Consider the following 13,173-nt stretch of genomic DNA (forward strand, 5'->3'; position numbering starts at 1 on the left):
TACGTACAGTACTGTATCCTTGTTACGAAGCAAGTACCGAGCACTTTCATGTTTACATTACTGAAATGTATTGTATGTTAATCATTCAGTATTTTAGCATCATTTAAAAATTTTTACTGCTAGTTGTATCTTTTACTGTACATAAATTTTTAGATTTTAAAGTTGAAATAAATGTTTCCTTTTTTGTTTCCCATTTTCGGCTCTTTGGCGGATTATCCACGATTTTCACTATCCGCGGTGGCCCTGCCACTTGATTTCGCGTTTAATCGGGCGTGTACTGTAGTAGGTGCTAAGATTAAGTTATCTTTGATATAATTTAAGGAACAGCTTGTTATTCTTGCAGAAGCATTAATGTGTTTTATAATCAGAATTTATAGCTATTGTTTTATGAATTTTTAATGTTTCTGATAGTTTATTTAATTACGAAAAAGTCATTGAACTGGATTTTGACTTAGTTTCGTCTACTTTGAGTTTTTAGATGATTTCATATAATTCTTCAGTATTGTTTATTTGTCTTTAATATTGTGAATTAAACTATTTATCAAGTGGAAAGGTCAGTAACCTGGGGTTGCTACAAGATGTAAAATATTTTACATAAGCTGTGGTAAATGTTTCGGGGAAATTATGTACCTGAACATCAGTGCTATGTGAAATCCAACAGCTTTCTTTGAGGTCACATGCGAGTTCCAGTGTGTTTATGGTCGGCCACCCTTTCCTCAGGGCCCGCAGTGCCATCTGCTGTCTGCCAACCAGCATTTGTCTCATACAAGCATATATTTATTTATTCAGTCATCTTGTTCGAGTGATATTTTATTTGAAAAAAATATTAGTATTGGAACTAAAATTGTATTATTTTATACAATGGATTAGTCTGAACAATCTGAAATCCAAATTATCTTACTTAAAATACCCATCACGAAATTGAACTAGAGTTTCGGTGGTTTGGATAACCGACATGTTGCTATAAATTTTAGCAGGATTCCACAGTGTTTCTTAAAATTATACATAATAATAAAATATGACTAGCATATAACTCCTGAAATTGTCAGAAGTTTTATGTTGTTTGTAATAATTTTAACTAGCCCTTTCAGGCATATAATTTATTTTTGTACTATTGATAAATATTTTAAAATAAAATAGCTTTAAAAGTTTTTTGGAAGGTAAAACTTAATTCAAGTAGCATCATAAAAGATAATTTTGTTATTTGGTACGGATGGATACTAAACAAATTCAATATATGATTCTAATATGCTTGAGTATCAGTTCAGAGCCGCTTCTAATCAAAATTATCAGAACAGAAAACTAAGCTACGAGTATGTTTTCAATTAAAAACAACCTTTTATATTTGTCCGTAAAATATTAATATAGGTACTTAAAATAAAATAGTTTCAATATTTGCTTTAAAACTACATTTTATACTTCATAGAAAAAAAAGGTAAGTATTAAGAAATTAAATCTATGCTCTAACAGGTACGTAGATAACTGTATTACATAATTCGTAGGTGTCTTAATATGATTTTATTTACCTGGGTTTGGAATGTCCTGCGAGAAAAAGATTTTTTGTTTATTATATACATTTAATTTAATTGCAATAAATTTACTCTCCATGATTCTACAACTATTTTTTTAAATTTTTTTTTTTTTTTTTTTTTTTTGCATTTCAGACGTACATAGAAATATTTAGAAAAATTCCATTGGCAAATGTCGCTACTGTAGTTTTCTCTACAATTGCCATATCAACACTTGTGTTTAACAACGAACTCCTTAAGGTAAGTAGTGCGTAATGCATGTAAGCCGTCAGCAAACATAATAAACAAGAGCTGAAAATTTTATATATATTTTTTTATTATTTGAAGAAAAATTAATTGTTCCTAAATGAAATTCATTTATTGATCAAATTCATCGTGATTAAAATAGCAAATTTTGGCTGATTTTAAAACATAATTCAATATAAACTTCTTTATACATAAGTAATAAATCACTTAGTACTCCAACATCTCTACCATGACCACCCCACCGATACATCATTCCAGAAGCCGACAGTACAGACCAGACCCGAGCCAAACGGGCCTGCCCACACCACATTACCACCCTATCCACTCAATGTAAATAATCCATCACCATCAACAAATAACCGGCCCCCAAGGACTTCATTGTTGGGAGGGGCCCAGTGAAGTGTGTGTATCATGTACTGTTTCTTTTAAATATGTATCACCTGTTCTCCTCCACTGATTTGCAACTTGCAGACTCAAATAAAGTTGAGCGAATTTTTGGCAGGGCGGACCCCCTGGGGGGGGGGGGGGGGGGTGGTCCACCATTAAAAAAAAATAATTCATCCACTCGCCTAAAGTTAATTTTACTAACGGATGAGTCCTATTGAACACCAGGAAGTACCTGTTTCTTGGAAAAGTAAAAGTGGGGTAAAAAAAGAACATATGTTATGTTATAAACCAGTATTGCAACTGCTGGTCATTAATGGGTTGAAATTACTCAAAATATTATCTATACCTAGTTGGGGGTTCGGTTTGTTTTCAGCTTGTCATATAAACCACTGGTATTTGTTCCAGCCTGTGGTCAGCAAGGTATCCAGAGTACCTGTGCCTATAGAGTTAATAGTTGTTGTAACTGGAACTTTGGTGTCTTCTTACACGAACATTACGCATGAGTATGGAATCGTCTTAGTGGGCAACATTCCGACAGGGTGAGTAGACTTAATTTGTTAGTTCTTTTATGTGATAGTGATGGTAAAATATTTCTTGCAGTGTTAAAAATATCTTAAGAGACATTTTGTTTATATATCCTAAATTGTAGAAAAATATGACCAGGTGTGTGCGATAAAATTAATGTATAAAGAGAAAAATATTTTAATCATTGACATTTCAAATACACTAATACATCTATTTGACCATCAACATTTCTTTCAGAAACATATTTCTCTCTAACTTATATTTGAATGTTCTGTAAACTCGTGCGCATATCTTGTTCTGGATGTTGAATCTGTTGTTGTTTCTGGCCTTTTTTTTTTTTATCAAGTCTTGAAATTTACTGGCGTTCGTTTATTAGCATCTGCGTGGTTCGCTCCATACATTCAGGTGTTTCAGTGTTGATCAGTGAGCAGGGCCGGCGCGTCCACACAGGCGAACTAGGCAACCGCCTAGGGCGCCAAGTAGCTGGGGGCGGCGCAGCACGACACATAACAGCTGATATAATATGTTTAACGATTATTGAAACTAGATGAAAATGGATTTTTGTAACAGTTTGGAATGTTTATATTGATATAAGTAATTATTTAAAGTCCACGGTGACCTGTTTATGATTTGTAATAAGTAAAAAAGTAAAAAAAAAAAAAAAACAACACAAGTCTACTTACATTTGATTGTTGACAAAATATTAGGCTTACGTGATGTATTTTGAGGCAAGGAAATTTTTTTTGGTGTGTCCGTTGGGAAAAAGGGGGGTGGGGGGGGCATTAAGGTTTTTCGCCTAGGGCGCCAATTTACCTTGCACCGGCCCTGTCAGTGAGTGTATATTTTACTAGACGCGTCTTTGCGTGTATGTTACTGACCTGCTTGTTTAATTGCGGTCTCCGTCGATTTGCCTGCTTCTGTATTTATCAATCGATGTCACTAATGGTCGATTATCGATGCCTCTGGTGGACTTTTTGGCATCTGTTCGATATTTATCTGAAAGTTTACCGCCCAGTGTATGAAATATCTAGCAACTAAGGTCAGTTAAGAATAAAATGGGGAAGCCTTCTTTTCACAGACGAGCGAGCCAAACACCCGATCGTGCATCTTCGGTTTTTTTTTGTTCATTGTGAAAGGTTAGGTTAGCTACATTATGAATACTTTAAAACATTGTGGACAGTTTATTTGGTTAGGATAGCTACATTAAAGATACTGTGAAATCATGTAAACGGTTTCCTAGCCCTGGATAGCTACATATTAAAAAGTTATTTGTTAAGCAACCATAAAATTATTTTACAATATTTTTAATGTAGCTATACTTACCTAATATAATCAATCATCCACAATGTTTTAAAGTATTTATAATGTAGCTAACCTATCCTAATCGATAGCAAAATTTAATGCCACACCGGTTTATTCAATGAGATAGAACGGAAAAAAAAAGCGAGCATGAAATTCGGGGAACTTCGGGGAACTTCGGGTGTGGCTCTCTCGTCTGTGAAATGAAGGCTTCCCAATAAAATGACTCAGAAACTCGGGTGGGAGGGGGAACGACAACGGATGAAAAGAGACTAGACGTAGCGCGGGCGATTCAAACAGTGGACAAACCACTGCAGGCTGTAGGTACAATTAAATACAAATTTATTTACTTACAGATTATACGCATTATACGTTGTACTATGTTTTTTGACGTGACAACGTCCAATAAATCGATGAACGCCGGCTGCACGCACGAAAAAGGATGACTCATTGTCCCGTTACGCACATTGTCCCGTTGCGCTCATGTCATATATCTCTCTTCCACTCGATTGGAACAACCATCGATTTGACTTTTTCGAGGCACATTAAACTTGAAACACTCCCATTCGTTTCCTACTTTTCCTATCATCGTCCTATCCTTAACAGAATAACACAGATCGGAAGAAGTTAAATAGCAAACATGTATAAAAGTTATAGTTAAAATAATCTGTTCGTTAAAGTAATAAACATATTTGAATTAATGAGTGCAAATAAAAGTAAATTTATCAATTCAATTGTACATTTCATTTCACTCCTTTGTATCCATACAAAATAGTGATAATTCAATATAAATGATTCAATTTTATTCATAAAAGTATGCAATCATCATTTCATCAATGTTTTGTTATGACGTTGTCACGTTAAACTATCGTCCGTAAACCGACTTTACAGACAACCAATATTTATCTGCATCGACTAAAGTGGCAGGCTCAGTATGGAATATGGACACAGTGTCAGGTATGTTGAGTGACCAGAGTGTGTGCCTCGCAGCCTGCCGGCGCCCAGCCTGCCGCCCTTCTCCCTGCTGGCAGATGTGGCCCTGGACAGCCTCACCATCACCATGGTCTCCTACACCATCACCATGTCCATGGCGCTGATATTCGCGCAGAAGCTCGGCTACGAGGTCGAGTCCAACCAGGAGCTGCTGGCTCTGGTGCGTGGCGAGGCGTGAGTCTGCGTCGTCACTGCGACGTGGCGGGCAGCTGACTGGCAACTGGATGGAACATGACAGGCAACTGACTGGCACCTGACTGGGATATGACTGGGACATGACTGGGATATGACTGGGACATGACTGGGACATGACTGGGACATGACTGGGACATGACTGGGACATGACTGGGACATGACTGGGACATGACTGGGACATGACTGGGACATGACTGGGACATGACTGGGACATGACTGGGACATGACTGGGACATGACTGACAACTGGATGGTACACGACTGGTACACTACTGGAACATGACTGGAACATGACTGGGACAAGACTGGGGCATGACTGACAACTGACTGGGACAAGACTGGGGCATGACATACAACTGGCTGGGACAAGACTGGGGCATGACTGACAACTGTAATACCCCAAGTGTCTTAAAGAATAATTAAGTAATTAGATAAAAAGATTTGGAAACTCTGAATACTGGGGCCCTCAATTGATTGCGATAAAAGTCAACAACAGAGGCGACACTAGGAGTAAACAAAGAAAATTTGGAGACTCCCTACGAACACTTGGGAGAAAAAGGATCGTTATTATATATTAAATAAATAAAAAACAACTGTTACGTCTATAGACTTCCTTATTTTATTAATCATTGTTCTTTCTTTTTTATAGATTAACTTTTCCTTAGCAACATCTGTTTTTACTGTTATTATATTAATTGAACTTATTTACTATCGGGCCGGCCCTGAATGCTTAACAAAAATTACAATATTTAAAAACAGGAATGAAATCAACATTGGTAACTTTAAGGGTTGTACATATAGTCCTTGCAAAACATAATATAAATTTCTTCTCCTCGACTTGCTTTTACTGTCCGCTGTCTTAACTGGGTTACACTATTTTTTTTTGAGTTCGTGAATAGAATAATAGAATTATGCGGGTATCACCCGGGGCTGTAGGTAGACGGTGATCGAGGTAGTTGGTCTAAAGGTGGTGGGTTCTGCTCAGGAACCGACTCCAGAGGTTCTGGCAGAGGATTTTGGCTGCCCCAAACTTGGAACCCTGTCAAAACAGGGTGTTGGTCCTGGCGCTCAGGAGAGGGCGTCTCGTCTCCGAAAACTCGAACCACGATTCGCGGTAGCCACGGAAGTCATCATGATTAATTTAAAAAAATATAAAAAAAATACTAAGTTTCTCTACTTTCAACTAAACTACTGACTGGTTAATAATAAATTAAGATAGGGACTTCATCCCTTTAGTCTGAAAGGACTACATAATATACGATGCGATGTCGATGATTCGCCGAAGATCGCAATTACAAACTGTACCAGTCAGTCAGGAGGCGCGCACCGAAGTAAGTTCAGAGCGGGATATCACCAGAATATCATAAGTGCGGGGTCTCTAGAGAATGGGAGGGGGGGGGGGGTAGGCTCTGAGCCGAAAATTACCGAGTCCACCCGAAGGTGTCCGGCATAAAAAAAAATTAGATCTTACTGGAGTGACTGCGCGACTGAGGCGCTATCTTTTGGTGGCGAGCAGAAGTACTAATAAATCGACTTGTGGCCGACGAGTGTGTCAAGCTAGGGGGTAATGGAGTAACCAGTGGTGCCACCTAGCGGCCTGAGACATAAGGAGGGGAGAGAGGTTGTCGTTACCTCCGCACGAGCGCTGGTGTCGGCGCTGCCGACGCCCACAAGTGGCGTTAGTGACGACAGCCGTCACTAGATGTCGTTAAGGTGCAGAATCGTAACTGCGGCTGTCAAGCCTGAGATGGCCTTGACTTCGGTTAACGTACCCGTGTGGTCGTCGCTCCTGGCTTCTCTTCTGAGAAGAAAGGGAAGGGTGAGCAGGAGGGGGATGGCTTCAAAAAACGCATGGTCTGTGGGACGCAAGGCCCACGGGATCTTCCTGTCGTGTCTTGCTGCTAGTGAACCTTATACCGATTCGTGACAGAGTTAGCAGGGCTCAGCACTGCTTCACAAGCTGGTCTAGGCAAAAGTGGTCACGCGAAGAAATAAAGTTACCAGTCCCCGATGTGCCTGGAGGCGGGAGAAATATTAGCCAGAATGCTAGCCTAGCATGAGGCTGGGAAAGAAAATCAGCTCGCCTCTGAGAACAGAGGCTGAGGGCCTGGCCGTAAGGAAATAAGATGAGAAAAAAAAATATTTCCAAAAATATTTAAGATTACAAAATTTTAAATAAAACGTGTTTAAATCCCTAATTTACGGCACACAACTGACTGGGACAAGACTGGGGCAAGACTGGGGAATGACTGGGACAAGACTGGGGCATGACTGGCAACTGACTGGCAACTGACTGGGACATGACTGGGGCATGACTGCGAAATAACTGCCTCGCTGTGTGCACTGGTTGCCAAGGCGAGTGTGCAAAGGATGGTTAAATATTAATTAAGGGTGGTATTCCAAGATGTTGTTACATTCTATTATCAAATATGGTGACACCATTGTGTTGCTGATAGTTGTATGTGTATTTTATTGATGATGTAAACTATTTAATATGTGTGTTTATCTACTCGTACCTTAATGTCCATTATGGTCACCTTAAACTTGGGTAGAATCAAACTTAACCCTATTTGTTTTGTGCTAATTTTTATCATGTGATATAAATTCTTTTCTGTGTATTATCAGCTTTATTTATCATATAAGCATGATATCCAGCCATCTTGATAGCACAAACAAAATGATAATTCACAAGGATTAAATATATGCCTGTGGCAATCACAAATATAGGTAGGTACACCATATCATTTTGGTGAACAATGTCAACATAAGTATTAGAATGTCTATTAAGAGTAATACTTTACATCTATGTGTTTCAAAATCAATACTTTACGTTTATGGATTATTACGTCAATATAATCCAATTTTTATATTGAATGTACGTAGGAAATTAGCTAATTAATCATTGGTGCTCATTAGGACTCAAAGTTATGTAGTCTGATAATACTATTTATCTACCAATTCAAGTAATTTTGGGTTATTGCATTTTTTTAATCTCTGGGTTTTAATTATTAATCCACGAAAATTAACTATCGGTATCTCAAAAACAAAGGATCTTAATCTCAGTATGTTTACACTGGGCTAGGCAGTAAATTATTACAGATTAATTGTAATAAATGTATGCTCGGTTGCCATTCTGTCAGATCTAAAATCATTATCACTCTGCTGATCGTCGCTCCAATAAAAAGCACTTACTTAACTTAAGGAATGTCAGTAGAAGCAAATATTTGCATGATTTTATATGATACAGAAGTTTAACTCACCCAAAAAAGCAATATGGCTATGGCCATACATAGCAAAATAAAAAAAACTGGCTTTAAACTTGAATTATCTCTCTTGCAACGATCTTGCAAACAAAAACTAACACTCTGAGGCTTTTGTCTTTAAAACAATCTACTCGGAAACTTTGTTCGTTTTACCAGCACAAAGGGCACATATCTTTGAATTCCTGAAATGTCATGTCGTGGTTTACGTGATCGTCATAAGCATGACGTAAATTAAGTTAATCCATGCGAAAAAGTACTATGACATTTGCACTGTCACAAAGCAAATGTTTTTAAATTTGACTGTATGTCTGACACAAGTAAACATACTGCACGTTGACGTGTCCGCCCATGAAAAAGTACTCTTGTATAGTGCCTTGCTTCTCGCACATGATATCGTCGTTGATTATTACTGAATTGGCTCTTGTTTCACTAGGAGACCGCACGTCTGAATTTTCATTAAATGTAAATTCTCCAGACTATCCATCGATCGTAGAATCATAGCTAGGCGCTGGTACTTTGGCTGTTGCAACGTATTGGAATAAAGGTACACATTTTGAACCGAATACCGTTTGGTTCCTCCAGCAGACTCAGTGGAACGCACGTTTTACCGCAGTTGAATGGGCCTGGCATAATGCATCGTACTGTAGAAGGCAATAACAAGCCATGTCAACTTGTATGATGCGCACAGGCAAACATATTTCTTGCTTGACGACTTTCATTGTACTGGCGAAATTGTATAAAAGCAAACGCATTTATACTTTCGGCTCAGTTGTGCGTAATGACTAGAAGAGGCAAGAACAAAAAACACATAGGTGCAGGACTTGTGAAATAGCTGATAAATAATCTGCCTTTCGAGATACACATGTCAGGCTACAGATTGTGTGGTCCAGGAACGAAACTAGTCAAAAGACTACCTCGAGGTGACGTGGACATTAATTCTCTTGTCGAGAAATGCAAGCAACACGATATCACCTATTCCCTCAGCAAGAATCTGGAATCAAGACACCGAGTTGACAAGATTCTGGTACAGGAAGCCAAAGCCATACGTGAGATGCAGAACTTGTAGAAAAAATCGTTTCGTGGGGCGTAACTAAACTCATGAAGGCCAAGACTTGATTATGAATGGGTAATGGTCAATCCAGCACCCGCAAGACCAAGCGAAAAAATGCAGGTGTGCAAAACCTCAAGGAAAAAAGACAGAATCTTGACAAAAATATTAGTGGTTTTTATTCCCGCCACTTTTACCTGCATTTGGCGTTCATCGGTGCTACAAATGGTATAGTACATCCAGTCAACACTTCGAAGAACGAGCGAACACAGTTGGAGGAAGCACGAATACATAATGCCAGCATGGAAGCCATTGCAATGGATTTAAAAAATGGCGCACAGATCACTAGTTACGGCGCCACAAGTTAGGTCGAGGCATGAGAAATAAAATAGTTAAAAAATCCTAAGTTCTCTGCCGAACCATCTGCTCACCAATATATAATTTTAATTAAATATGCTCTAAAAATGAAAAATACCTCATTACCGAGGTGTGTTTATGCGAAACACTTTACCTAGCAAAGCCAGAGACACGTGAGTGTGCCATTGTTCATTTAGAGGCGTCAACAGGGTATGACAGGCACTGGTTAGCACACATAAAGTCTGGAAAATATGGCGGGAAAATGTGGTGGATTCACTCACCTCCTACATGTCCTTCTACTCCTTGATACTCCGCAAAGTGGTCACTGGGCATGTACGTGGTTCAAGAGTGGCGCCTGTGTTGTCCTCAGGGCAGGAGTAACTTGGTGGGTTCCCTCTTCTCCTACATGTCCTTCTTCTCCTTACTGCTCCCATCATAGTTACTGTGCATGTACGTGGTTCGTGAGAGGCGCCTGTGTTGTCCTCAGGGCGCGGGTAACGTGGTGGGCTCCTTCTTCTCGTGCTTGCCCTTCTGCGCATCGCTGTCGCGCAGCCTGGTGCAGCAGACTGTGGGCGGCAGGACGCAGCTGGCGAGCGTCGTGTCCTGCGGCATCCTGCTGCTCGTCATGCTGTGGATCGGCCCCTTCTTCGAGCCGCTGCCCAGGGTGAGTTGAGATCGTTCCCACCTTGTAGGACCTGGAGCGAACCAGAGCTCACCGAATCATTTCACAGCCTGGACTCGAAACATATTCTAATATATCTCAGGAAGGTGGCATATTGTAACTTGTGAAAATATCAACAACATCAAAGTCATCATATTCGACGTTAGGTGATATCATTTGGAAATAACTCGGGTGGAGTTATAACGTGGGTTAAAACTTTATTACAACTAAGGTAACCCACCATGTGTCAGCAAGCAAAGTCCACGAAGTTTTATCTTTTTGAAAATTTTGGTGTTTAATCAGCCGGGAAACCAACCCGATAAGCCCTCCTTCTTCTGTCTTGTTTCATTTCCTTTTGATAAGTCACTGCTGAATTTTTAAATTGTGTTTTAAGTTTTTAAACTTTAATAGTATTTTTGATATAATATTACTGAATTATAGTGACCCTTGGTTAAATTCAAGCAATAGAACAATATAAGCCATTTAAATTTACTGTTTATCATTTGCATGTTGAAATATTTTTAAAACAGTTGTAATATATGTAATATAATGTTTGGCACTTGAACTTTAACTCGAAGTATAATTGCAAATCAACTGTGCTTTCTTTTCCAGTGCGTGCTGGCTAGTTTGATTGTGGTGGCACTGAAGGGGATGCTCCTGCAAGTGGGCAAGGTGCCAGAGTTCTGCCGGCTCTCCGTGCTGGACGGCATCGTGTGGCTCGTGACCTTCTTCACGGTCGTGCTCGTCGACATCGACTTCGGCCTGCTGGCGGGCGTCGTCATCTCGCTGGTGTCCATCTTCATCCAGGGCATGAAGCCGTACACCTGCCTGCTGGGCGTGATCCCCGACACCGACCTCTACCTCGACATGAACAAGTACAAGCGCGTGAGTGCTACTGGTGTCGGTGTTAGTAGCGTAGCTAGGATTTGTGTATTGGAGGGGGGGGGGGGGGGTTAAGAAGCATGGTCCCCCCTATTAAAGCAGGGGATCCGGAAAAAAAATTGATTTTAAGGTGTAAAATAGTGCTATTTGAGCAGTTTTCGGTACTGAACTTTAAATATTTTAATGGTAAAAATATTATTAATTTTTTAATAAAAAATTTTTTGAGTGATGAAGTAAGAAATTAATTAAAGATATTTTAATCAATCTAAGTGCCTTGTTTACGTCCACTCAAAATCATAAATCATTCTCGAAGCTCGACAATACAAAAAAAAGAATAAAAAGGGTTGGGTTTCGGCAGAACTGATCTATTCCTAGAAACAATTAACTTTAGCTTGAAGAGTTACATGACACCATGTCGTCTCAATTCTATACACACACAGCGATCATTACACTTTTCGAAGCCCATTCAACACCTGCTTATAATTACCGCGCTGGTTAAATACAATAGGTGTAAGATATTTCAAAGCTTGGGACCCGTCACAGCGTCACAACCTTATAACTTCTGCTCGTGACAGGGGTTGGGGAAAGGCAGGAGAATCGGTAGGACTCGCTTACTCTTCCCCTCCAGTGCAGTGGCCGGTGATAGCAGTAAGACACCCAGGCTTTTAGCTAACCTGCTTTCAGATAAGAAAAATAATGGTGGCAAAAGGGGGGGGGGGGGGTTAGAACCCATAAACCCCCCCCCCCCCCCCGGCTATGCCACTGGTCGGTGTTAGTGTTCCCAGCAAACGTGAATGCTCGCTCTCGCTATCACCCAGTGTCACTCATAACTAATGAGCACCTTTACAATACTAATTAGATCTACCTCACAAATATCAACAGTTACAATTGTTTAAAGATTTGGGTTTAAAACAGTGTATTATAAAATATTTCTAAATCTCACTTTATTTATATAGGACGATTGCGATTGGCGTTTTTTATATGACATTAATAAAACAATTTACAACGAAATAAGTAAAATTTTGAATGATATATGTGTATGTCATAACAATGAATGATGCCTCATCTATCAAATGCCAAATAAACATAAATTAACAATGGACTAATTTCATCACTATACTGAAAAAATTCTACTTTAATTCCCACCATTTTCAAGACATAAATGACGTGACCTAGTTTTCTTATGTTCACTGCACTTTTTATAAATCTTATTTTAATTTATGCATAGAAAAACTCTTGCATCTGTATCAGTTGAAGAGATTTATGAAAGCTGTGCTGCTCATTTTTCCTTTTTGCTAGCTACCCAGAGAAGTTTTGGAGTATGATTTTCCTTACATTTATCAAGCAAAGGATATGGGCCCAGGTAAAACCTGCATAGACATCATTAAGTGTGCGGGTTGGTTACGGGAAACAGATGGGCAGTTCAGGAAGAATTGTTGGACAAAGTAGAAGTAACTACTAAGCTAGGAGGGGGGGGGGGAGGTAGTAATGAAATGTGCTTTCCAAAGCACCGCGAGCCAAGCCGTGAGCGTGGCAGTGTCGTGCTTGCGACAGACCCAGGAGGTGCCCGGCATCAAGATATTCCACTACTGCGGCGGCCTCAACTTCGCCACGCGGACCCACTTCAGGAAGGAGCTGATCAGGCTGGTGGGCGTGAACCCCCAGGCCGAGCTGCAGCTCCTGGAGAAGCGAGCTAGGAGGAGGGGGATGTCACCCAAGGTACACCAGCTCTCTTCAGCTCAACTACCACTAGGGTTTAACAATGTTCATCTATTAATAACCTGATGCT

General features: G+C 39.7%; 1 protein-coding gene across 2 annotated transcripts in view; it reads left to right on the forward strand.

The window, feature by feature from the left end:
- LOC134537822 (prestin-like) overlaps nucleotides 1–13,173 on the forward strand; it is a 63,694-nt gene that overhangs the window by 31,053 nt on the left and 19,468 nt on the right. Inside the window, exons 7-12 of one of the 2 annotated variants that reach the window (XM_063378669.1) lie at nucleotides 1,665–1,769; nucleotides 2,568–2,701; nucleotides 4,977–5,139; nucleotides 10,329–10,505; nucleotides 11,115–11,387; nucleotides 12,939–13,103. In XM_063378669.1, the coding sequence (XP_063234739.1) occupies nucleotides 1,665–1,769; nucleotides 2,568–2,701; nucleotides 4,977–5,139; nucleotides 10,329–10,505; nucleotides 11,115–11,387; nucleotides 12,939–13,103 (1,017 nt within the window). The remainder of the gene's footprint in view (nucleotides 1–1,664; nucleotides 1,770–2,567; nucleotides 2,702–4,976; nucleotides 5,140–10,328; nucleotides 10,506–11,114; nucleotides 11,388–12,938; nucleotides 13,104–13,173) is intronic. The other variant, XM_063378670.1, reaches the window with a different exon arrangement.

This window comes from Bacillus rossius, chromosome 12, assembly GCF_032445375.1.
Source record: "Bacillus rossius redtenbacheri isolate Brsri chromosome 12, Brsri_v3, whole genome shotgun sequence".
Lineage (NCBI taxonomy): Eukaryota > Metazoa > Arthropoda > Insecta > Phasmatodea > Bacillidae > Bacillus > Bacillus rossius.